The following is a 27,581-nucleotide window of genomic DNA, read 5'->3' on the forward strand; positions in this document are numbered from 1 at the left end:
AGTATCAAAAACCAACAATACCACATACCACCAAGAATAATGTCATCAACCTTTCAGTTCCAAAGCCTGTAGATTAGAAGTTCCAAAAATCCAGAGATGAGATAACTCCAAGAAAAAGAAAACCAAAAAACAATAAAGGAGGAAAAAAACATTTCTGCAATCTTGTAGGGGGGGAAATTATTTTCAACTTTATAAAGTTAAAAGAAAAAAGGACTGAAGAAGAACAAAAACAAAAACCTTTTTTGAAAGACAAGACAAAAAGAAGATATTCCATGTTGTCTTCTGCATGTCTGCTACTGTTCTCCAGACCATCTTGGCTTTGGTCCAGGACAAGAACAGCTAAGGAAGAAAAAAAATGATCTTTTTTTGCTCCAGTTGGACAAAAAAAAAAAAAGAGGAAGGAAAAAAAAGAAAAAAAAAAGAAGAAAAAGAAGAAAAAGAAGAAGAAGAAGAAGAAGAAGAAAAAGAAAAAAAGAGGGACAAATGGTACGCTGTGACTGGGCTATGGCCAGAAGACCGGGATATGCTTTCTTTGAAGCATATCACAAATCAAATTATCATTTCTTTATTTTTTTTAATGAACAAACGAAAAAGGGAAAGGAAAGGGGAGTGTGCAGAAAGAAAGGTCACAATATGAGAGTCACTGATCATAACCAAACAGGACAAAGGAAAAAAATTAAGATGATGAACATTTCTGTGGTTGTTTTTTTTTTCTTCTTTCTTTTAAGAAAAAAAAAAAAAACAGGACAAAGATGAGATGGATGAAAGGACAGAAAGAATGAGTAAGATCATTCTGTGAACGTTAGTTCAGCACTCTTACCTCTTATTGGTGTACCACCTGGGTGGATAATATGAATGCAAATAAGATTAGAAAGAAGAAGCATTAGTACGAGAAGAAGGAGGCTAGGGCTTTGGAAGAAGAATCAAATTAGATTTACAGAATTAAATAAGGTCTTAAGAGAAACTTTTACTATACTGTTAAAACAGGAATATATTAGATAGTATTATCAGGTTATAAAAGCAAGTTGCATTGTACCACAAAGGGCAAAGGCTACAATTGGCTGCACTGCCATTCTCAGAGTAGCCTCTGAGTTCTTACGTGTTTGGTTATATAGGGTTAGATATATATTGAATATGCCTCGAGTACTTAAAGGAAACTTTACAATACTATACTTATTACATAGTTTAGGAAAATACTGGATATTCTATATTCTATTTAAATATATATATATATAATCTATATATATATAAAAAGAGAGGATACACTGAAGACTATCTGGAAACAAACACTGCAGTTTAGGCTGGATTATGGCATTTACTGTTCTACATCTATGTGATAAATGTGTATTGTTTCTTCTAGGTGTTGCTATGACTGATACGACAACATTTCTGTGGAGGTGTGCGTGTGCGCCACTATAAGGATCTGGTGACTACACTGACTGTTAGTAAAATGCATGCCATGCATTTTAAGAATAATAATAGTAATCATAATATAATAATAATAATATTCTGAATATGGAAATTAGTGGGGGTGAAGTGCGCTTCAGAACTAAGCACTTACCAATAGATTCTGGAGATTTAAATACGGAGAGAAGAAAGACAGCATAAAAATATTATTATATTCCTTATAATTTGGTACAAAGTTTTCAGTTAAAGCTTTATATACTAAATCATCTATGTCACATGTGAAAAATTAATTCTTAATTTACATTAACAGAAGGTTAATTTACACAGTTCTGCTGACAACAAGCAAAGAGTCAGTTAACAAGACGATTTAACATCACAGGACAGGTCAAAAGCTGAGAATTCTGGGAAGACACGTGATTAAACAACTTAGATTCTACAATGATATCTACTACAATTGCCAAACAAAAAAGTTCATTATATCCCCATTATATTATTTAGGGATAAGGTTTAAACTTTATAAATTTAGAGTCTTTTTTTCTTTTAAATCTAAAGAGAGCAAAAGAATAAACTAGGGCGGGAGGAGAGTGAAAGGACTGCTAGGGAGGTGCAACGGGCAAAGAGAGAGAGCAGCAAAAGCTGGATTCTACACCAAAAGCAGGCTTCTGTAGATCCAGACAACGTAGGATTCATAAAGCTTTGCGTGGGCGCACACTACTGTGGCTAAATGTGTTGAAAAAACGCTCAGCCAGCAAAAAGCCTTCATTCCATAGGTTACCCAAGGATTTCTTTTCCTTTTTTTTATTTCCTTTTTTTTAAGGTATAATTGTGCATGGGAAAAAGTATTGTGTTTTATGTACTCGTGAGAGGAAAGAAGATGTGTCCAAACTGGCTAATCTTTGGTGGAGTCAAATGTGGAAAAGACAGCACAAAACACATTTTAAATTTTAATTAAAGTGTCTAATATGCAGGTTTTGGTTTTGATGAATATAACCATTGGTACTCCTTGCAATTTCTGAATGAAGTCCAATGTTGAAATAAATTTGTTAAAAAAAATTAAAAGGAAAGAAGAAAGAAAGAGGAGAAAATGGATCCATCAAGTACTGCAAAAAGCAGTAAAGAAAAAAATTATCAAAAAGTACAGTCACAGCAGTGAGCAATGTGGAGTAAACAGAAGCTGCAAAACACACAGAGAGACAGACTCTAGAAAAGGCTATGACAACATCACAGACATGGACAACACACTCAGTAACACAGAAAAGAGAGGAGGAAGAGAAATTATTACCTATAAATAAAAAAATTAAAAAGGAAAGAAAGAAAAGAAAGAAAAGGTGAGAGAGAACAACTCTGGGCGTTAGTGGAAACAGTAACAAGACCCTACCTGATCGCAACTGCTTGATGCGGCCGTTGTTGTTGCTTGTGTCAACAGGTAAGAAATCTTTGAACCAAGTTATTTCGGGATCAGGATTGCCACTGGCTGCACATAACATAGTAGCTGTACGAGTCCGTTCAACCACCTTCAGCTGTGGACCCATATCAATGGTGGGGAAACCCCGGGGAATCTGATCCTCTGCAAAACAAATATATGATTATGCAGGATTTCATTTCAGCTGTCTAGTGACTCACGAAAAGCCCGACTGACAGGCAGCTTAACGTGGAAGCTTCCCCTAAGAACTGCCAATATGCAAAGAATTGATACAAATGCAGACACTCAGGCAGTACTTTGGGTCACTTACAGTGGTCAATATGTTGATACAAAATGGAAGATCCATAAAAAGTAGGCTTTATAATTACTTATACAAACTTTATAATTACTTATAAAATGCAATAAATCAGCTTAGGCACTGTTTATTGTGCATATTCATTAGATTCCCACTACAGTATTTTTTAACAGAGATGCTGCTCCTCTTTTAAGTAGCTCTATTAGTGCATGTGAAATAGTGTGAAAAATCCCTTTCTTTCTGTGAGATAAGCACAAAAGGAAGTATGATCACATAGTCTGAGATCTGGCCTGGGACTTAAGTTAGGTCAAGTTAATTTTTTTGCTTTTTCACAAACTACCTATCTGTTGTTGGTCTTAACACTTAATCTAACTGTGCTTCAGGTGTCAATCTGTAATATAGGGATAACAGTGCTTTACTACCTCAGAGAAGCACTGTGTGGATGAATGCATTACAAGACTGCAAAACACTGAGCTACCACAGACTTTGTGGCTATGCAAATATCAAACTTCAAGTGGGAGGATCTTTATCACGATTTTGAATGAATATAGCTATGTCAACCAAACCACTCAGTTACAGTCAAAAACACTTGCCCTAGTGGTTTCAATAGTGAAATATAACCTTGAGAAATACTGAACAACTGCAATTTGCCCTCTTAGAATCATACACGCTAGCAGGTAACACTATAAACACAGAAAGAGTTGTTTAATGTCAACTTTCTTTGCATGGAAACTGTGTGATCTTTTTCAATAATCTCAGGGAAGTCTTCAGAGATTTTTGAAGAAGATGTAGAAGCAAGTGTATCCGACTTGCTTTGCAGTCCCCAGGGGGCTGCTGTTTCCCAAAGGGCTACCTAAGCACTTCCAACAGACTTAAAAAAAAAACAAAAACAACCCCAAAACACACACACACATAAAAAAAATTGCTCTGCTATAGTAAGCACAATTCTCCAGTAAGTCTGCATAACTCATCAGAGCCAGTATCTCTACAAATCCGTGGTGTCAAATGCTTCACTAGCTATAGGCTCTTCCCAAAGAAATGTATGTTTCGTATGCATTTATAAACATGAAGTATTTGCTTTGGGCATAACTGACAAGATTTGACTTATGACACAGAGGAAGCGTTTAAACGCATTTTCATGACCTTTCCTTTCTTTCTTGGCTCATAAAGAACACTCTGGAGACCCTTTTGCAGATACACAAGTGCACAACAAAGATAATCTATCTTGCATACTAATGGGATGGAGTAGTAAAGAGCTTTCCTTTCTTATTTTTAATAAGGGTAATTAAATTCCATCCGTCCCCCTTATGCATAGAACCTCTTTGAATGAATGCTCTTCATTAAATTTTCATGAGAAACATCACAATGTAACAGATTCAAATACCCAGAACTGTTATACTTTGACAGTTGTGGCTTATTTCCAATCTGGCTTTCAGGTATTTGGCAATAAAACCCAATATTCAACACAAAACAGACTGGGGAAATAATGGAATTTCTAATTGGAATGCTTATCTCAGTGGATTTAGTTTTTAAGATGTTAATTGCTTTTTTTCTCTCTAAATTTATTAGTGATTTGTATAAAACTGTCTTTACAGTTTGATGATACCAAGTTTGACAGATCATCAAACACACTGGGCAACAGAGCTGAGTGTCAAATCAAGGAACAACTGCCTCTCAGCCATAGTAATAGAAAAAATAACTTACAAATTTGTGATATATTGGTAGTTTTACAATTTTACATAAGGTGAAAAGAAAAATATTTTCTACTGCTCATTAATATGCTTATTAGGTTCTAAACTGCAATATATACCACTGTTTCATATTAATATTCAGTTCTAGTGAATTAGCTTCTAATTCATCAACAATTTAAATCAGACTTGACCTTCTCAAAGCCATTTGGTACTGTCATTTTGAGAGACCATTAAAGGACAGATTACTCTGTCCTTGTGCTTAATGAGTCATATATGTAATGCATATTTTGTTTAGGATGGCAGATACAAAAGATTAAGAAATACAGCACATTCTTTCAATTTGTTAGGTGTTAGGGGTCTTAGCATGAGCCACTATTAAAAGCTACATTCCATTATGCCTTTAGTATTGTCCTAGTATCATTTCCAATTGCTGGAAGAGCTCTATAAGAGTTTTTTTTTCACTGGGTGTATGATCTAAACTATAGAGAGAGGCAACTGCTTACTACATGAACCCTTACAAGAGAATGATATGAAACTGTCTTGCCTTGTTTCCTATTACAGTTGTTCTTGGAAAGTATTTCCAAACTTCCTCTTTGTGCATCAGTCTCTTTGACACTGTTCATCTGCAAAAAAATCTCTTCGAGATTTTTACCTCTGTTGCTGGTTACGCCAAAGTGCTTCCCTTCTCGGCAACAAATATGGACAAAGCACATTAACCTCTACAGTCATTGTCCGACACATAATTTAGCATGTTGTTGAACTTGTTTTAGAGTTGAACTTGCCTTCACCAAAATACAACAATATTTTGAGTAGAGACTCAAACTCAACTTGTATGTGTAAACAGTAATTTTGATGGAACAGCATTTTGAAATACCTGCATTTCAAGTTAAATTGCGATGTACCAAAAAGTAACCATACAAAGAAAGAAGAGTTAGTCTAATTGAGTTTCTGTAAATTGTTTTTTACTTGAAAATTCTGTTGTGTATACAGCAATGACTTGCTCAATAAGCATTTATTCCTTAAACACATCATATGTTTTGCTGACACTGGAAAAATTAAAGATTCTTATAGAAGAAAGTCTGTTTGGAGCTCTTTTTCTGGTGATAAGTGTAGGCAGGATCCTTTTGGAATAACTGCGTAGTTTCTGTAACACAATTATTTTCTTTGCCTTCCCCCTCCTCTGAATTTCTACACTGCAATCACAGGATGACTCCATTCTGCAGGTTTGGAATTCTGAATTTCCTCCTATATTGCCTTAAAGTAAATTATGCACTAGAAGATCTATATGTCTTTTCTATAGGACTCTTTTTAATGATTCCAATATATAAGTGCACCAGCTATAGCTTACTGGCCTTTTCCAGCAGCTTTTGTGTCTTCAGAGGATAGAAAATGATTCTCACCATCCTGGCCTACAGATCCAAATTGTTCCTTTATCAGAGCTCCTCGGAAGAAGCAGTTATTCAATGAACAGCAAAAGGTAACATCAGAAATATCAGCAGAAATTATTAAAAATGACTGAGTTGATTCTCATATCCAGCTACCATCTGGAGGGCTAGGTGTCCCTATGCAGAACTTATCTATAAAGCATATACCTAACAGTAAGATGTAGTCAAAAGGAGTAATTCCCACATAGGATGTATTCGAGAACAATACATCATCTGACATGAACCATCCAAAGTCAAGGACATATTAAGATGTTGAGGAAGTTCCTTCACAGACTGTGTGAATCAGGGAAAAATCAGCTTCCACTTTCATCCTTGAAGATAGTTAATTTCAAAATTTCAGGTCTTAAAAAATCAGGTCTTAAAACAAATCCAGCATCTTTAAGCATCTAAAAAGCCTTTGAAAAAGATCAAATTTTCCAGCCTTCCCAATGGATATGGTTTCTTTGGACACACTAAAGAATATTCTTATGAAAAGACTCAGGAGACAGTAAGTCTTTAAACCTGTGGCAGTAAAGGTAGGAGGAAAAAAAAAATAAAAGCAAGCTTTGAAACTCCCATCTAAAACAGCCAGCACAACAGAGGAAAGGAACACACCCAGTAGAATGGATTTGACTCTTCATCATTAATCTACCCAGGCGTACAACAAAGGGGCAAACGAAGAGAAACACAACGAATTTTTTCCATGCCTATGACACAACACTTTCCTAACATTTTGACTATTTCTCCTGTGTGTGTGTGGGGGGGGGACAAAAAAACTTCCAGATCATGACTAGTCCTTGTTAGAAAAGAGAAGAGTGACAGCTTTTAAAAATAGATTCAGTCTTAAAGTCTTGAGTTCTCTATATGTACCTTGCTGAACCTCCCTGACAATCTGATTTAACAAGGAAGTCAGTATGCTATGAATACTTTTCTCACTTAGAATATATTAAGATTACATTAGCAAGTTACATATTTTAAGTCCAAAAGTAAAGTACCCAAAGCAAATTGTGTTACCATGACTATGAGTTACAGAGTATGAAGGCAAGGTAATGACACCACGGTCCAAGACTAGATGGTTGATAAGAATACTGAGTAAAACTGGTATAAGTATATCCCTCCCCATTAACTATTTGCACCATAGAGGCACACGTTTCAGAACAGCCGTATTTACCTGCAGTTTAATCTGTGTAATTTGACTAAGATAGTTCTGATATGTATCCACTATTTCACTGTGCCTTTTAAAAATGTTGTCGTATGTGAACCAATTATTCTCTTTGTGGAAATGGAGGCTGGTTTTCCAAACTACTTAAGAGGAAAAAAAGCCTATTTAAAGATTCACCGATGGCTTTGCTATTGGCAAATTTTAGTCATTCTGCAGCTCATGGAATAAAAAGGCACACATGGAGTATTCTCAGAATACACTACAGATACTGAAGATAAACTGCTGCAATAAAGTTTATTATTTCAAAGAACAGTGTAAATAAAGCTTTTATTTTCACTATTCCAGATGGCAGCAGCATATCATTTGCACTGTTTTGACATCATGACCATATTATTCAAAATCATTCTTCCTGCAATTGAACTGAGCACAGGATTGAAAACAGTAAAATAAAAGGTGGGGGGGAAGAGTAAAATCAACATTTTGTAGCAAAATTGGTATTCTGTACTATTATTGAAGAACTATGCATATGAATAAATTAAAAAAATACAAACAAAGCAGTTTCTAATTATAAATAAAAGACGAATGTGGATTGAAATGATATAAAGCATCAGAAAATGGCCAGTTAATAAACATTATTCCTACTGAAATAATTTACAAAGTAAAATTTTGCCAAAAAAAGTAATTATGAACACACTATAACACACTATAAATTCTTTTCACAGGCTTCTCTGTTCAAAGCTATTATATACAGATTGATACTTCTACTTAGCTGTGTTACAAATCACTAAAAGATGGTAATAGCTGCATCGTAGGAATAGATATAGGTATCCATTGGGATTTATCTTAAATTTCAGACAATTATATCACACAAGTAAAGGAAATTGGACATTGATAAGATGATCTGAGACTTACTAACATTTGCTAAATATTCAACATAAGAACAGCTGCCCATACCACCCCACTGAAAAACATACATTTAAAAATATTCTTCACATATTGAAGAGGTGGGCAAAGTGCTTTTGCTGCAAAAGAAAACAAATTTGTTTAGTAGCTCTGTATGCAATTATCCTGCAAATTGTGAAGTAATGTCTATATAACAGAACACAGGGCCACTTAGACTGACTGAATTATCATTTGTATGAATGTTGAAGCAGCAATTTCACATTGCATTAAGTCAGTTAACATTCATTGTTATTAGCATTTAGCCTTAAATAAATCCTCTGTTTTACCGAATTTGTTGTCTTTATAAGGACAAGAAAATATAAAAGGAATTTGTACTTTCTTTTGCCAATTCTCAACATGTGCTGAATTAAAGACTACATACAGCAAGCTCTTTTCCAGGTGGCCTGTCTCACTGACACCAACAGCTCTCCTGTAACAATGAAATATTGAATGACAAGGATTAATATTTGGAGAGTCATCATTTATATAAAAAAGCAGGCCTCAAAATAAGGTCTTATTCTCATGTTTGTGCTCAGGCACTGCTTCAGTTTGCAGCAAAACATATCACCTGAACATTATATGCTCAAATTTGGGCATGCCTGAACTTTTGGATATCTGTTCTGCTTACTGGGCACAGAAAGGGGAATAGAAAAGGCCATGTCTTCAAAGATGAAGGGATTTCTTCATCCTTCTTACTGGCCAGAGTCATGGTAATGAAAAAAAGGCAGGAAATGAAAAGTAGTGTTTTAAGTGCACGGAATCATACTTTTATAAAAAAAATAGTAAATCTCCAAAGGTGAGAGCATACAGCATGCCACACGGAAATGTCACAAAAATTCAGCTACATGTATTTTACATTGGGCAAGACAAGACAAGACAGACAAGAGCATGGCAAAGGACAGTGATATGAATTTTCATGATTACCATTTCTAATTCGAGGCCTAGTTTCCAGACAAGGTTAGGATTAGGATTATATTAAATCAGGGTTAAATTGGGGTTTACCAAGAATGAAGATTAAGGGAGTGCATGATTGCTCTATCTAGCCCATATTTTTAACATATTAATATCTGTGTTTTTACATCCTCCTTATTTTCATTTTAAAAATAGATGGAAAAAAATTACAACAGTGCCATGATGGTAGCCTTGTCTTTAAGCTTTGATTTTTCCCACCACTTTATGCTGCAGGTAAATAGTGAGATCAGCAACAGATTCATATGTACATAAAGCTCTCTTCTCATGTTAATGGTCGGAATATAAAGACCGGTCCAGAATACATGATCATAAGGCAATTTTTTATTTTTGTTTTCTTTCTATTCATTAATAGTCTATGTTAAAATACTGATATTAATAAATACCTATGACAGCTTTTATTAGTAATTACATCACATTGTTAAGTACCAACCAACAAATATCACAATAAAGAAATACTTTCTTGAACTGAAAAAAGAGCACAAACATCTTTTTTCTTACTTCACGAAAGATGATGAAATAAAAAATGAGTGGTCTGTCTAGCAAAGGAGTTGTCTCTTTCTCCCTCTTCCCTCCCCTTTTGCACTATATGCACTATCTATCCACTTTAAACCTAAAAGAATGATAATTCAAGGACAGTTGGACGGATTGGACTGCCTTAGAAGATTCTTGAGGTAACAGCTGGTGACTGCAGCCATTTCTGTCACTGATGTTACACAAGCTTCAGAGATGATGCATTATTAATTCTGTAATTTTATTGAATACTTTTCTAATGCAGTCTAAATGCTTCATAACCCAAACTGACAACTATAAACTATACTTACTGCATCAATGTCACAGCTGCAAAACTTAGGTAGGTGACAATGGAACTTTAGTGGGGAAACCATCAGATTTGTTTAAATCTTGTTTTCCTATTAGAATAATATTAGCTTTCTGCCTTTCTAGTTCAGAGTTAAGCTTGTGAATTTTGGAAAGGTAAAGCGGAGGATTTTCATTTTGATAAGGGGGTAGAAAGGTGCCCCAGAATACCTAGAGTTTCATCTCTTAGAAGAGAGAAATGAGGAATAAGGATGATGAAATTGTATCCCTTAAGCCTTGACCATAGATGCCTGGGTCATAAATGGTAAGTTATTCATATAGCAGCTATACATTCCAACTTTTTTATAGTGCTTGGTATAACAAAGCACCAATACAGATGTAGAGATTTGGATATTATTGCAGTATTTCAATAAACAGCAAACATAATGACGAAACACAAATGAAAAAATGGTATTAATGATAAAGAGAATGAGGAAAAAGAGAGATGAGATATGTTCTCAGGCCAGACAATGAACACTGGAAAAACTCAGCTGAAGGGAAGTCCCATGAAACTCAATATTATTGAGCACTACACTATATTAATAATATGGGTACAAAATATGCAGTTTTTCTAAATGTAGTGCAGCTTTTCTTTTCATTGGACTGAAAAGCATATTTAAAATTTTCATAACGCTTACCTGACTATAGCTAGGTGACTGTGACACAAATATCAATACATACAGTAGCTTCCCATTGTTTGGCTTTTTTTTCTTTTTCTTTCCGCCACTATCAATGTCTGTCTATCACTTAAGAAGACGCTTGGATGAAATAAGAAAATATAAGACAACAATGCAATACCTTACGTCATGCTTTTCTAATATTTCTGAGTTAAAGACAAAATCCAAAATATTGTCAAATGATAAAATACACAAAATCTTTGAATCTGTAGGAATTTTTAACAGAAGCAGTAGCTGCAGGACAACAGAATTTCCTTTATTACTGGACAGTGAAGCTCTTCCCAGTGGCCTGGCTGTGGAGGGAATGGGTGTGCTCCAGTCCTAACTCTCCACCCTTCTGAATAAGAGAGAGGGATGTCTCCTATTTGTCTTTCCATCTATGAAAACATTCCCTCTGTCTCACAGATATCAAGAAGACGCCTATGTATCTGTAACAGGCAAAGATAGGCCTAGGAGAAAGAAATGAGCAGGCATGGATTTCCTTTGTGCTTGGGGTGAGTTTCCAAAGCACCAGCTCAGGTCAAGATGCAACAATATCAACGAAGTGTCAAGACGAGGAAGTTAGAGGGTATATTCTTCTGGGGGAAACAAATCAATTTTCTTCTCTTCTAGAAGAGAAGGACAGGAGAGCTTTCTGTGTAGAAGAGGACAAATATTGCTTAAAAAACAGAAGTACAACTCCAGCTTTCTCACAGTTCTATGTCCAAATTTGATAATTACTACTGTCTGATAAATATCCTTTAGTGAGTATGGAGTTATATAGAGATTCAGTGGACCCTCACTTAAGGGCTCAAAGAATACCTGTGGCTTAAAACATGTTTTACGTAACACCTGTTTTATATAACATCTGTTCTTCAAGACTAGGGTAGCCAACATTTTAAAGGTCTTGTTCTCAGAAAAGACTCACAGATTCATGATGTCACAATCATAATTTTGCACAAACAAATGCAACTAATTATATCCTGCTACAGATTAAAAACGCCTCCTGCCCCCAAAATAAGAATGGCATAATCAGCCTCGGCCTGAAATTTCTACTGAATCTACCTGCAATTTTGCTGCTGCCAGACTAAAGTAAATGGGAGTAGACTGGAATTTAACACTTTTCACATTTAATAGGAAACACATTTGTCATAGATGAAAATGTTTGTATTCTGTGTTATCACGTGGAGGAAAACATTCGTTTTCCAGTCATGCTTTCTAGCAGGAGAGATTAGGCATGACAGAGGTCCGTCTGCAAAGGAGGAACGGAGCACCCAGTAAGGCAAAGCTGCACTCTGCCTGATCCATTATGAACTAGCACTTGTACCTGGCCACACCAGTTTTCACACCGGTAACCATATGGCTGCTACAGAGCTACTGCAAACTGCTAAAAGAGCAGACTCAGGCAGGCATCCTGGAAGACTGAAGGAGAGAGATGCACTTCAGGCACGACTCTTGTATACTTATCTAGCAACAGCAGCTAGTATTTTTTATGGAACTGTAAATATGGAATGATGTGGGGATAAATTCATATCATGCTGAATACAGAATAAAACAGGATTTACCCAGCTTTGCTATAATTCTCTTTGCAACTTACTCCACTAGTTGCACCACATTATATTGCCAATAATCTGAAGCTAGGTCTTGACTTTTTCACGTGCCTTAAAGCAGAAAATTAACATGCACTGATATGAGAACATGAATCACTGATGATGTCTGCAGTGGATCATTGGTATTCCCTAAGTACAAAAAAAAAAAAAAAAAAGGTTGTGGAAGACAGTACATGAAGACTGGGATTTGCAACTGAAAAACTTAAACCTAGAGAGAACAGTGGAACAGGATCGGGAACACAACAAGGATAAATCATATTTCCTTTGTTTGAGAGCTTTACCCTTTTCTGTTTACTTAACAGTATTTCAGACTGGCTTTCTCTCTGTCAGAGAAGACTGAAAGACAGAAACACCAGCCTAAAGCACAGAAGACTCAAAGATAAATGCTTCGTATTTTATGGTATTGCAGAGAAAATCATTCCAACATGTTCCATACACTTTACAGTGCACTGTATCACTGGATCTATTTGAAATATCAGCTTTCTTTGAACTGAAAGCATTATTTGAAAATTATTATTTTTAACAGGCATTCAGCATATGATGTGAAAAAATGATTTTTTAAACTGTTCTACATTCTGAGGTCCAGATTCACACCTATAAGCCCATCATAATAATCATGAAATTCAGTGGTACCTCTCAAAAATGTAATGAAGTCAAAATCAGTGATGGGCAGCATAAAATGAAATTTATTACAGTCTACTGTCACAGTGAATATCTCCTAATTATAAATAAAAAAAATCTTCAACAATATCTGTGAGCATTTGCTTACTGAATATTAATTTGATTATACGTAGAGGATAGGTAGGCTTCTCTACTTCAAAATTTCTTTTAATATTATTTTCCCACCAACTTTCATCTAGCTGATCAAAGCTGATCGTTACAATGTACAATACACATTCTAGAAAAAAATTGAAGTATTCTTCTTCTTCTTTTTTTTTTTTTTTCCATCGGAGAACTGTCTACAAATGAAAATGACCATCTGCTAACACAGGTACAACAATGTTTTAATTTCAGCTGGATATAGTACCAACATCGACACAATGAACTAGCTGTTCTGTGCAGCTGAAAGTCGTGAGTCTAAACAGGAGTGCTGAGGGAAAGCTCAGACAATTCAATGCGATTGCCATAAGGCTAGGGAGTCATGTCAGGCAGTGCAACAAATTAAAAAAAACCCTGTGCATATGGGAAGGAATAGAAGAAAAGGTTTCATGTTATGAAAGGTATTTACAAAGTCATCACAATTGTTGTGCGAAATACAGAAAATGAAATCAAACAGCTGTGGAGAGTCAGTTCCTAGCTTAAAACAGACAGAATGACAGACTGAGCTTAGCATAGCACTGCATGTGTCAGGTATGAAAAACCTCAGTGTAAGCACAAAAAATCCCCTCCATGCCAATTCTGTGTACAGACTTACCACATGATAAGTTGTATAAAAAAGGTACAAATGAAGAATACAAGAAGCTTGAAAACAAAGACGTAAATCCGTCCGATGGTGAATTGATCAGTGAGGTACGCTGTCCCACAGAAACAAAAAAGTGGTTGACTAAAAGAGCTACAGCTGTGTCTGATTTCAACAATGGAACTACTTCTCACTGGTTTTATTAGTAATAAAAGTCATCATCAGTTTTGTAACTAAATACAAAAGTCATTTCTTTTACAGAAAAGAGATCAAACTACTTTCCTGTAGACTAGAGTGGTATGAAGGAATATTATTATATGTATTTCCTTTGAAAGAGTGGGGAGCAGGGCAAATATTAAAGTAACTGAGAAATCATTTCTGCAGCTAAATGAATATATAGAAATAAAACCTAAAACTATGCAACAGTATTTTAGTATTTTGTATTACCTCAAGATGACTTAAAAAATGAACATGTGCATGCTAAAATGCGTGCTAAAAGCTTCTGCTTTTATTTTATTAATGCATTAAAATACCCCTTGGCATAGTTACAACTGAACCTGTTCTGAGTATTAACTCAAACAGTAAAAAAGAAATAATGAAAAGCAGGTTGTTTAGTTCCGACTTTTCAGTAACTTCCAGTTCCTTTGTCACATGAGAAAAACATCTTCCCAATTTATAGCTAGCTTTGTTTCGTGCTCTTGCCCTGTGTACTGTGCTTCTGGAAGCAGTTTGTCTAGACTGTTTACACTGATGTCTTAAAACTGTTCTGAAGAGGATGCTTCATAACTTTTAATATGACACATCTATGGTCTACTGTTATTTCAAGATCTGATGAAGGGATATGAACATAAACACTATTATCTGAGAGGCTCCATCATAGCATCTGATCTCCCTGAATTCATCAACAAGTTGCCCTAAAAGAGCAGGACTTTGAAAATAAATTCTCTTGATTTTTGGCCTTGAAAATCTCTATATTTCTACAAAGCAAGAGAAAAATCTTTCTCTATTTATCAAGTTTTGTTAACTATTAGCCCCAAATTTTCCAAGATATTTATTAAAGTTATTATATAAATTTTTGGCATTTAGTACCTGGGTTTGCACAAGTGTCAAGATTCGACTGAGATCATGGCTGCAGTCAGCACTTGCACTTCTGCAAGGTTCTTGCCTGAAAACACTGGAAAATTCCGTCCCAAAATGTCTGAAAGCCCTTAGAAACTACCAGGAAGTACCCAATGAATTCCTACATCTCTTTTGCTGTGTCTGTGATCATTTTCATGAGCTCATATGGCAAGTAAGATAATGTGACTTACTGATACTAACTTTATTCTTCAAAAGAAAAACAAAATAATGGTGTTGCCAGATTATCTCCATATCCAACTGCTGAAGTCTTGAACAACTCACACTTGAATGTTTATATCACTTTTAAATGGTTATCAGTTAAGGAAACTATCTTTCTCACAACAGAATCTCTGAAAATAGTCAAAATTTAAAAATTCATGAATACCATAGATAATATTCTTAACTTTGCACACAAATTTAGGCAATTCTGTCCTTCCACAAAAGAAGACAAAAATTCTTTAGAAATGAAAACTTAATGCAGGAGATCAGAAACTATCAAGGGTTTGAAAGTCACAAATGTCAGATGCAAACTGGGAGACTATTTTTCTAATGATTCTCAGTCAGGGAAAAGTGGATATCCAACATGCTGTTGATTTTGCAGTAATATATGTCATAATGCTAAATAAACATATGCACAACAAAAAAGCATGGCTAACAAATATATTTGTGCAGCAAAGAAATTTGGTGATTTTTTCTGAGCACTCAGGATTAGTTATAGGAGCTTTCAGAGATATAATTCTGTTTATCTTTTTACCTCATGAGTGAAGGTTGTTTTCAATGAAGGCAACAAAAATATTTTTAATACCTATTATTTATGTAACTTGATTTTGCAAAAAAACTCACAAAGCAAACTTATCCATTAGAGTGAAAAATGCATACAGTTATGTTTGTATAGCTCCATATGATTAAAGCAGATTTTTCGAATTTCATAATGAATTGCTTTTTCTGTGTTTTTTTACAGTATTTAATTTTGACATGTGAAAGACAGAGGATGAGCATTCACACATTTTTCCTGAGTCTAAAAAGCACCTGCTCCAAAACAGTTTTAATGATATAACCACAACACGTTAGAAGAAGATGCTTTAACAACATGTTTTCATCATTTTATTAAGATTGCATAACTAAAAAAAATAGGGAAAAAACATTTATCGTTATGTTTTTAATCTAGGCAGTTTATCTCAAATAATCACATGAAGAATAAGTTATTCCTTGGCTGCCAATGGCTTTAAATCTTCTTCATGGATGAGAGAGTTTATTTAACTAAACGTAAGTGAGTAGTCTCATTGAGATAACTGATTGTAATAGAACTATTTATACACTTAAGTATCTTGCTGAATCAACTGCCACATTTTCTAAATTCATTGCCATTTTATTTCATAGGCTATTTCATGTCACGTTTTCCCTCTACTCCAAAAGGATAATTTTACAAATATTTTAGCATTTGCCTCCCCCTCCACCCACATGACAAATACTGCATTCCCTTTCCCCAGTATATCAATGAAAGCAACTTGTATTTATATGCTGTCTCAGTTATCCACTTGAAGATTCACAAAATGCTGTTTAGATTTTATGATAAGTACCAGAAAAATTTAGACATCCAACATCCAGAACACTTCATTCCATCATGGTGTTTGGGATAGTTCTTATGCTTAGCAGATACAATGTCACAGAGACGTAAATGACTATTTTATAATGTCATGAGCAGAAAAAGGAAGTCATTTAATGTATGTTCATGTCACTAACCATCAAGCTACTTTGGGCCTGAACAGGCAGCTGTTTAATGCAAGCAACACTGAAAACTGGTTACTAGAAAACCAAGAGAAAAGAGCCAAAGGTAATTTTCAAGTTGCTGCTAGGCAGTAGAAGTGGACTAACATGTAAACATGAAAACCCTGATTAAAAGTGTCACGGGATTTTATCACCCTTCCTGGTTAATATCTCTCTTTTTTATAGCTCACAATAGTTCGCCATGACAAACATCACAAAGCTCCTAGAACTACACTAAAGCATCTGCTGAGCATTAACTAAATGGGAAGATTGTCACTTACTATCACCACTTGCTTTACCAGTGAGGTGTTACTTGGACTACCTTTGTTATGAAGGGGTTATGAGACTGCAAGTTCACAGCTGGAAGTCGTAGGGAAGTAGGCAAACAACTACTTTCTCAGTCAGTAAGAGATGTTAGGTTAATAATTAATACAATAAAAAACCATATGGTTTCTATTCTTCTCTGGATGTGCACATAATACTCATTAATGTTAATGGGAGTTACAGAAGTGCATCAAAAGAAGAGATGCTATAAAACCTAGAATGCTTTTTGACACATTAAAAAAGTATTGCATCTGCTTCTATGAACTCCTCACATGACATTAATGCTCTATAAATTGTATAGCAACTGTATAAATACTATTAACTGTATTAAAATTCAGATATTCATTTGATTTTATTTTGCTATGCATTTTGCTGTTTTAGGTGATTTCTGTTTTCCAGCTGTGAATAATTTTATTTTCTTATAGTAAGTTTCTGTTTTATCCTTCCATATTTTTCTCTACAGTAATAAATAAATTATTTTTGTGACAGAAGTCTATAAGACTACAGAGATGAATGTTAAGAAGACATTTATTTCAGTTTTATGCTTTGGTCTTCTTGGTATTTTTACTCTGGAGATAAAGTAGCTTTTAGAACCCTTTTTCTTTTTTATTTTCTCATTTCTTTCAGCAGAGGAGTTTCTCAGTCAGTGTTTAGTCTTCTGAAAAAGCCTGCCTCCCCAGAGAATTGTAACTTCTTGTCAATCTCTCAAAAGCAAAGATAAGGATTTAAAGTACTCCCTTTGTTTTAGCTGCAAAGTTAACTCCACGCGGCCCTCCTGTTGGTATACAAAAAAACACACTTAAACTAGCTGGCGCCTTCAACTTTGGTTGCCTGCCCAGAGCACAGCAGAGACCAAAGTCACTGCAGGCTCCAAGGCTTGCTAGCCGCTAGGGTTCCCTGCTGAGGGTGGCTGTGCCGGTGCAAGGTACCGCCGCTGCCATGTCCAGCCGGTGCAATATAGGGCCGCTGCAATGTACCTCCAGTGCAATGTACCTCTGCTGCAGTGTACCACCACTGCAATATATGCCTTGTACCACTGAGGCAACGTACCGCTGGTGCAATGTCCTGCTGGTTCAAGCATGCAGTGCCCGTGTACAGTTCCTCTGAGTGTGTTGCGGTGAAGGGTTTGGTGGTAACATGTGTGCTGTCTAAGCACACTAAGGACAACTAGGCTCAGGAAGATTTTACCAAGGGCTGCAAAGCCCTGGTAGGGATGAATCCTTCTGTCCCCAAGATAACAGCCCCCACAGTTCTGGTGTTGCTTTAGCTCTGTTGGCCAAACTGGCTATTTGCAGCACTGAAAACTGGAAGACCACTGAACCAGATTTGGTGGGAACACTGCTATTCCTGAGTATGACAATTCAGTTTTCCATACCTCAGCCTACCATCTGTGGTGTTAGCGTGATGAAACTCCCACTTCTGAGGCTGTTTAGAGATATATGGGTGTGTACTGCCTCCTAAGAGGCAGATACACAGAATCGTTACAACCAGTCCTGTGCTTTTTGCCTTTCCATAAAATGCTCCTTACTTGCAAAGGGACAGCCAAGTTCTCTTACAATTTGGAGGGAAAAAATGGTGTGTGCCAGCTTACTACAATATAAAGACTTTGGGTAAAACTCTTAGAAGAATTAGAAGCATGCACTTAAGGAAAGCACTGATAAAGGTGAAACATCTGCAATATGACTTTGCATGGCAGATATCTGTACTCAAGCTAGGCATCCTAATGATCACATCTTCCTGCAAACACCACGATGTAACTGTGATGAAGACATCCATGGGACATAAAAATTGTGGAACCAGCCTCAGTTTTTTTTAGAGAAGTGAATGTTACACAGCATAATCACTCCTCCACAGATATTAATAGTTATCTCATGCTTTCTGAGTTGAGTAAAAATATATTTTACTTGTTTTTTTCACTTTTTTTTTTTAAATTCTAGCTAGGAATAAAACATTAGGAGGAAGAGCTGGATTCTATTTCTTCTTGTACACCAGGCATTCACTCTTCATTTCAGTGAATGGCTCTTAATGAACAACTTCATAACCGATGTTCAGATACAGTCAATGAAATGAAAAATTTCCTTAACCCCATTCCACCATTTCTAGAATTTGTAGATTATTTCTTAATTTTCTTCATGTTCATTCCAAGTTAGTATTACATTTGGGGGAAAATGGAAAAAAAATGGCATAAGAGGTAAGAAAAAAAGTTTTGGGGTATATTCAGGTGCTGATCACTACTCATGAATTTGAAATTCAGAAATTAATTAAAAAGAAACAGATATATAATCTCTTACAGAGCACTATACTCTATACCACCTCTGACCAGAACATTAGCCACAATTAATTTATTTTACTGTTTTCCATCACCTCCACTATAAAAACAGTATAACAGACTTTCAAAAAAACAGAAAATAAAGGGCTTACCCTAGAAATGCCTAACAACATTTCAGGCAGACTTCTGAGACTCAGTATGTCACTTCTGTGATTTAATAAGGGAAATCCTGACAGAGAGATGACTGATTATGCTGTCTGTAGAGAAGCCATATATTAGAAAGAACGGGTTTCTTTATGAAGCACACATACAGCACAATTATAAACGTATCAGCTTGATGTAGCCTGTTGTTGTGTCCTGGGTAGGCAGCGAGCCACTGGATGATGCAGTTTTTGGAAAAGAATATTCAGATAAGTCAAAATAATAATGTGCTTATGAATAGCATGGAAGATTAGGACCAAGAATGTATGCTTTTGCATTCCCTATCATGTAACATTTGCAAGGAGTTCTGCCGACTTCTGTGGGACTGCTTTAAAGCCTAACAATTATGAGCAAATACTGTTTTAATAAGCAAATGACCAACAACTAATCAAACCCTGAGATAAGTTTAAAAAAACAGTGGGTACAATCATGCAAAACAAAATCAGAATTCAAAGCAAAGGACAATTTCTGTACTACAAAATCCTTTCAGAATCCAGTAAATAGTTCTGTGTTAGTTTTCACAGCCAGCTGGTCTGTCACAAAAAAACATGTTCCATGTTCTCTGTGTAATTACTGATCATGCACATGAAATAAATGTGTTCTATGCAGGGTTTTCACTCAAATCACCACTCAATACCTCTCAACAATATTCTCATTCAAAACATCAATGGATTCAGGGCTGTAGCATCTCAATTTGTCCCCAGGATATAGAAACTGACCTACAGAAGTATTGTAATCAAAAAGTAAGAACGCTTGAATTTCCCTGTGAGATACAAGAGTTCAAGTACATGCAGCTAATGACTCATCTACTTTAAAATCATCTATTATTCTCGCTCATTAACTAAATTTGACACCACACTAAAAATACATAGTCTGGACATAAGCTACTTGATCTCAGGGATTTTAGAAAACATGTTCCAGTAATTCATATTGCCAACTTTACTACAGAATCTGAAACCATAGTGATTTTAGAGGTAATCCCACCTCCAGCTAGTCACAGGCAATACGGTTTCACTCTCTTGGTCCCAATAGCTTGTGGCAGAAATGGAGCACACCTGCCTTGTTTTTTTCTATGCAAACCACTGTTTTGTTTCCTGCCAAGTGGAGGTAAAACACATCTAGAAGGGAAGGATGGGCAGTGTCCAAGACTGACTTGGCAAATTTGTTAAACAGCTCCAAGTTTTTGGTTAAGTGAGATTTTAAAACCCATTTCTATATTCCCCGTGACTGACTTGCAACTCATTCTGGCTGTGGAAGAAATGTAAGTATCAATTTTCTGAATGGGGGCTCTAAGGATTTTAAAGGTCAGCTCTTCAGGTTTTATACGGAAGATCCTGGTGTGATGGTAATTTGTGTCGATACTCCTCAGGGATCATTCAGCTAGCCAGACTGGATTTCTGCTAGTGAAGCAGTTTAGTGTTCACAACATGCGTGTGCTAAGCTGTCCTTCCATTGACATGACTTCTGAGATGAGTTTTGCAGTCTGTGCTCTACATGGCGATGTCAAGGCAGTACTGTTAACTCATTTAAAACTAATGGTTGATGCCATTCTAACTCAAATCATTTTTCACTGTGTATTTATCTTACATCAGTGTCCTGCCACTGAAACTTGTTCTAGCTTAGAGCATACATTAAAGGCTCCTAAAATGCATGAGATTTGAAAAGCTCATGGCTTTAAAATAAATCTTTTCTGTGTGTGTTTGATAGGCAGAAAGTTGGCTGGTAGTGTACAGTTCTGAAAAACTCAACTCTGTATGATTAAAAGTATTGTGGAATCACAAGTTTGCAGTGTGGAATTGGAAAAAAATATATTATTTTCCTTCTGTAAATGGATTCTAAGGACTTGGTGTACAGAACAAAAAGTCTGTAAACAAACACACTTTTAAAAAACAAATCTATTTTTTTCTCTCCACACAAATGAGTACAATAAAACACCTCCCAAACAAACACCTCCAGCAAAGACCAATGCAGTGCCTTTCCTCTGAAACAAAAACGAAAAGAACCCAAATAATCCAAAATTTTTTATGGGCACAGAATTGTAATTTTTTAAGCATAGTAATTGAGATTAAACATTTGTAGCACATCCCCATAAGCAAGCAGGAAACTGACATATTCAAAGGAATAAAGGAACAGCCTGTGTTACATTTTTTCTCCCCTTTACATATTAAACCATACATAGTAAAACTGAATGGGAAATATACTGCCAGTATTACAAAATGAAAATCTTTCAAAGTTGCAGAAATTCATTACAACTTCTACGCTATGTCTTGATCAGCATACTTAACCTCTTTGGTCATATCTTTATTGAGAACTTCTCTTTGTCTACAATTATTGATAGCTTTCTTCCTCTTTAGACTCTTTGGCAGGGTTTGTGAATTTAATCAGAATCACTGAATCGCTGCATTGCCCCATCCTTAATAGCGTTCCAGTTGATATCACCACTCATGATAGCTGATCCTGATTTTTAAGCTTGAAGATCCTACCAACTGTAATTCTATGCCATGTTTTATAATCAGCTCTCTGAGGAGATCATGAGACATACACATTCACATCCTCAAGTTCACTGTTCTCACTGGAAGACAGACAGAAGGGATGTTTCAAATGAAAGACTCCTACAAAGATAAAGTGTCCTGTGCAATGACAATGAAAATAAACTCTTTCCTTATTCACAGTCCAAACACTTAAAGGCATTTCACCTCTCCCCAGGTTGATCATATACTTAGCTATAAATTTATAAAAGAGTTTTTATAAATTGGTTTTCATATGTGAGATTTCAAATGACTTGGCTGCATTTTTTATTCAGTGGGGGAAAGAGATTTTCTCTCAGTAGCTTCTGAAAAGGAGAAAGTGAAATGGCAGATGTTCTGAAAAAGTGCGGAAGGAATACAGCAGGGTTCCTCCATAACCATGGGTAACCTGAAAAAAGCCTGTCAGGACTGATTTGTTTTTCCAGTTTCCTTATGAGAAACTATGTTATGAAAAACACATAAATATTTTTGCATGTATTTTAATCTTTAAATATATTCAGTTACACTAATGGTGAAAAAGTAAGCTACAAGTTTATGGTGGACATTCTTAACAGCAGAAAAGGAGTAATGGTTTTTCAATTAAACACAGTCATCAAGTCACAGAGCAATGATTATATTTGTTTTCTCCATGGCTCTGGGAACACCAAATCTCATTTTACTGCAACATATTGACAAAGTAAATGGAGTTCAGGAAATAGCAAAAAAAACTTATGAGGCACCTGAATGAAGTAATTCATTGTGCAAACTTGGGGACTAAATGTAAGAGCTCTCTTAGCAAATAATTAAAATAAATATCAGTCCAGGAGGCAAAGGATGCCCAGAAAAGGAGGACAAGGTATAAAATGAGGTCTTTCAATCAGTCATAAGCAGCATTAGAAAATGGCGTAAGAGGCAAGTACTGTCTGCTTACCATTCTAACTTAGTCTTAGAGAATAGTATAAGCAAAAAAGGAGAAATAGAAGGCTAAGATAAAAGCAATGACAACAATAACAATATATGTTCAGCTGTAGTATATATATATTGAAAAACTGAAAAATGGACAGCAAATGATAAATACTTAGGCAAACTCAAAGCTCCTAGCTAAATTCCTGTTTGTTTTTTAGCTAGCCTTGAAGCTGATGTATGTAGTTGATCTATATAAACAGGCCCCAAATTTCCCATTTTGATGTTCCTGAATATGTTATGCTTTTGCTTCACAAGGTACCCCCAAATTGAACCCCCAAAATCTTTGTTTAAATCATACTTCAAAAGCATATTATGAATTTATAATTTATTTATTATTATGTATTGGGGATTTTCTTTCATTTTGATATTATTTTTACTTTTTTTTTTTTTCATCTGTAATTGCACATGGTACAATGTGAGCAACCCAGTAATGGGTATGAGCAAGAAACAGTTTATTATTTCAATTCTGATGCCACATTATGCTTTTTGGGCCATGAAACTGAGTGTTTATATGCAGTGAGTATTTTATATCACTAGATGAATAGCTGCATTTAATCTATTCTATTGAAAAACCTTTGTGGCAAGAACAGTGTCATTGTATGCGCTTGTAGAGCATCCAGTACAATGGTGCTTCAGTCCTGACTGGAAACATACAAAGCTATTGTAACACAAATAAAAATGATAATAATATTTGTTGATGGAAATATTAGATAAATATATGACATCTGATGAGACCATATCATTCACTAAAGGGATTCTGAATCCACTGTTCTTTTACTTATATAAAACCTGAGTGCTGTTTGTGATAATGGAACATTTTCATTCATTCCACACTGGAGCAAATGCAAAATAATGACTTAATATATGATAAGAGTATCGCTAGTGAGAATAGTTCCATTTTGGTAAATAAATTACTTTGAGCTATCACATGCCCCAAAGTAAATGGACAGCTGCAACAGTTTTCAGTAGCTATTAGTGTGCAAAGATAAAACGATGCACTTTTTGCTTAGACAAAAGCTTGGTACAATAGCCAAAACAGCTGATTCGTTAGATTCAAGACTCTATCCAGGCTGCCATGAAAACTGTTTAGCTTTACCTTTCAAACAGAGAGATGAGAATCTGACACATTTTAAAAGGCTATTTCTGGGCTGTCAATCAGAGCAGGCCAAGGGATGAACACTGTATTTGCAAGTTATTGGGAACATGCCAAATGTAGACACAGAAATTAGACTGTTACATTACTCTATGAAACTTGGATTACAGAAATACAGAAATACAGAAATACAGAAAGAAAGAAAGAAAGAAAGAAAGAAAGAAAGAAAGAAAGAAAAAGAAAAAGAAAGAAAAGCAACTGGAAAAAAGAAAAGTGGTGTCTATGTTTTTTTTTCTTATTTGTATTGATGAATGGTTAAATAAAACAAAGCAACCTATTGAAGACAAGCATTCAAAGCAAGAAAAAAGGAAAAACATTTGCCATCAGTTATCTAATAGAGACTTCATGTTTTGCCTTAGAAAAACAAATAATTTTAGTTGTTATTCAGCTAAGTATTGTTTTTCAGTGGGATGAAATGCAGAATTGTTGTTAAAAGGAAAAATTTATTATATTGCAACAATATTTTGTCTATTTGTCTTTGATAGCTGTCCTTGGAGATCATAATATTGAATTTCAATTATACAACCATTTTTGATGCTCTGCAAACATACTCAACTATAGCTGACTATTAGTGGGATGGAAGAAAGAATATTCAACCATATACACATTTGTAAATGTTCATCAACTTGCAGAATCAAGGAGACTGGAAATGGAAAGCAACAACTAGGTCAACAGTCTATTTCATTCAGGATTCTTCCCAATGGCCCATTTTCTAACTTGTTCTGTTCTTGTCACATTATTTGCTCTGTGCCTGTGATCATATGCATATACTGTAGTCCTTTACATTTCCCCATCCCGAAACTGTAACTGATACATATCTCCATGTTTTCCATTATGAAAGTTATCAAATTATTCAAATTAATGAACACAGTATAAGCATCCTTAACAAGAAAAAAACTCAGATCTATTTTGTCTGAAGTACTCTGCAGCATTACAACTTCACAGCCCTTAAGTTATGGGAATATGGTCAAAGAAAAGGATACATAGTGGGAATGCAGGTGCATTTTCATTGTCTAATAATTCTACTAAACAATTTCTTTAACTCTTTTCCTTCCACTCTCCTCGTTTTACAGTAATACTGATGTGTCCTTTTAGAAAAACATTATGGAAAGACTAATTAACTGAGGACTAATTCTGAAATAGAAGGTAGATGTTATGATGGAAAGATGAACCATAAAATGAATGTTGTAAAACTAAACTGTCAGTGATGTGAATTTTGAAGAATAAAAATTATCCAGAGAGAACTGAAGCCAAAAACCATTCCACATTGGAAGTCAGACTGTTAAAATACCTCATCTGCCATAACAGAAGTAGATTTGTTTGATTTTTTTGTTTAATTTTTGAATTGTAATAGTAAGCTTTCATACAAATGTCATCCTTCCTCTTCTTTCCTTCAGAAAACTAACACTGTATATGCACACCATCACATTACTCACTCTTTTTGTGTGTTATATCCTTTTTCTGTCTCAGCTACTTAGATGAAATGCTATTTTTTTCCCAAAACAAAACATGAATTAGCCTTCCAAAATTCATGTGTTTGGTATAAAAATTATCAGAATTAAAATATAGTCATGAATTTAGGAAAACTTACATTTGCACTTCTATTTTTGGGGGTTACAAGCTTTTTTCTTACCTAAAATCCAGTCCTATCTATAAGCTTGTCTTCACCACTGATGAAGCTAAAAGCTTTTCTTTGCCTCCCTTCCTCGCTTTCCCCTCATTCCTTCCTTCTTTCCATCTTTGTGACTGTCTTTATTTCATAAATGAAATAAAATGAATAAAATGAAATTTTAGGGAGGCAAGAGTTTCAGGAAAGCTTCAACTACAACTATCAACTATCAATACAGCTGATATAGTTTTGATCAAGAACTGACAACATAGTAGGTTCTAAAAATGCTAAGGCCCCAAGTCATAGTGACTTTGAATCATTATTAAAAGGGAAAATAGTAATTAACAATAATAGCAAAGGAATATATATCATAACAATACTGTTGTTAATAATAGTAATAAAGATTCTTTGTTCAAAGACAGAGACCTACTTTGTGATCTATCTAGTCAGAAACTGCAGTGAAATAGCTCTCTCCTCTCCTGATAGGGAAAAAAACACTTACCAAGCTTTATCTTGAAGACAAGGTGCACAATACAGCTTTCTTTTTGTTGAAGTGGACTGACTGCAACATCAGTACTATGACTATCACTCAAAGACCTGTTGCAAGACTTGAACTTTTGACTAAATAATCACAGGGGAAGCACAATAACAGCTAAGCTGAGGGAATAGACCACAAAGACAGCAGAAGACAACTTTGGAAAATATAACTAATGCACTTCAAAGGTTTCTTGATTTATCACAGAAAACATCACATCGTAAGACTCAGAACTCTCATTTGCAAATTCTCTGATGAGATTATTTAAAAGGGTGCCTTTTTGGCTAATCATATATTTCAAATGTAAATCTGTAGCTATGGGAAGACCTACTGCTTACAAAGAAGGATTAACATTAATTTAAAGAATGGTCTCCATCTACAGCCTTGCACAAAGAAGTAGCACAGTACATTGATTTCCCTTCTGTTGTTCCATATCAATACCAAGGGGATCCACATGAAAAGTAGATGTTAGGACAGAAGAATATTTTCATTTCTCAGCAATTTTCATCAGTCAGGAAACAGTAAAATCTTTACTTGTAAATGAATCAAATGACCAACAGTAGGCACTGAATAGCCTAGAACTGCACACATTTTGATAAGATTTTAAATTCATTTTCTAGTCGCTTCCAAGGAGCTTAAGTAACTGTGTAAAATACACATGTAATAAATCTCTTTACATTATCTCTCTTCTGCAGAAATTTAAATGTTGATACAATGCAGTTATATGGTTGGTCAATAATCACGTAGTGGGTTAGTAGCAAGGCTAAAAAAAAAAAAAAGAAAAAAACTCTAAGCCCTGACTTTGAAAGAGCTCTGTTCTCAGCATGGGAAAAATCTTTCTGTTCATATATTTATGGTCTTGCATGGACCCTTCTGAAAGTAAATAATTACTTTCACCTTAGTTATTCCACAGCAGACAGTCTGTTGCCCTTACTACACCTGTCATCCACTTCCAATAATCCAAGCATTTCAGACTCAAAAATAACCAGTACTGAAAACAAAACATATGCAAGACTGAAAAGGATTTGTATCAGAAATGTCAGTGGCAAACATGAGACAGGGTTGTTTTGAAGTATGTATCTAAAATGAAAATACTTCTTTTGCAGAAAGCTTACATTGTTCAGCATCAGCTCCTACTGAATTGCTCGATCCTTCCCTCCAAACTGCACTACAAGCTTGCGAAGCCTGTGTTAAACTGCAACACCGTGAGGTGTGGCTGCCACAGATAATTGCAACCCTGTGGGTAATAATCTACTGAGAGCCGCCTATGTCTGTTATCGCCCCAGGGTGATGAT

At 35.3% G+C, this 27,581-nt stretch overlaps 1 protein-coding gene across 1 annotated transcript in view; it reads right to left on the minus strand.

Annotated features, from left to right (window-relative positions):
• Window positions 1–27,581, minus strand: part of PTPRD (protein tyrosine phosphatase, receptor type D) — a 283,005-nt gene that overhangs the window by 137,597 nt on the left and 117,827 nt on the right. Inside the window, exons 4-6 of the mRNA XM_026083567.1 lie at window positions 2,786–2,974; window positions 1,562–1,570; window positions 821–838 (exon numbers count right to left, since the gene is read on the minus strand). Coding sequence (XP_025939352.1) covers window positions 821–838; window positions 1,562–1,570; window positions 2,786–2,974 — 216 coding nt within the window. The remainder of the gene's footprint in view (window positions 1–820; window positions 839–1,561; window positions 1,571–2,785; window positions 2,975–27,581) is intronic.

The sequence above is a fragment of the Apteryx rowi genome, unplaced genomic scaffold (genome assembly GCF_003343035.1).
Source record: "Apteryx rowi isolate R43461 unplaced genomic scaffold, aptRow1 scaffold_61, whole genome shotgun sequence".
Taxonomy (NCBI): Eukaryota; Metazoa; Chordata; class Aves; order Apterygiformes; family Apterygidae; genus Apteryx; species Apteryx rowi.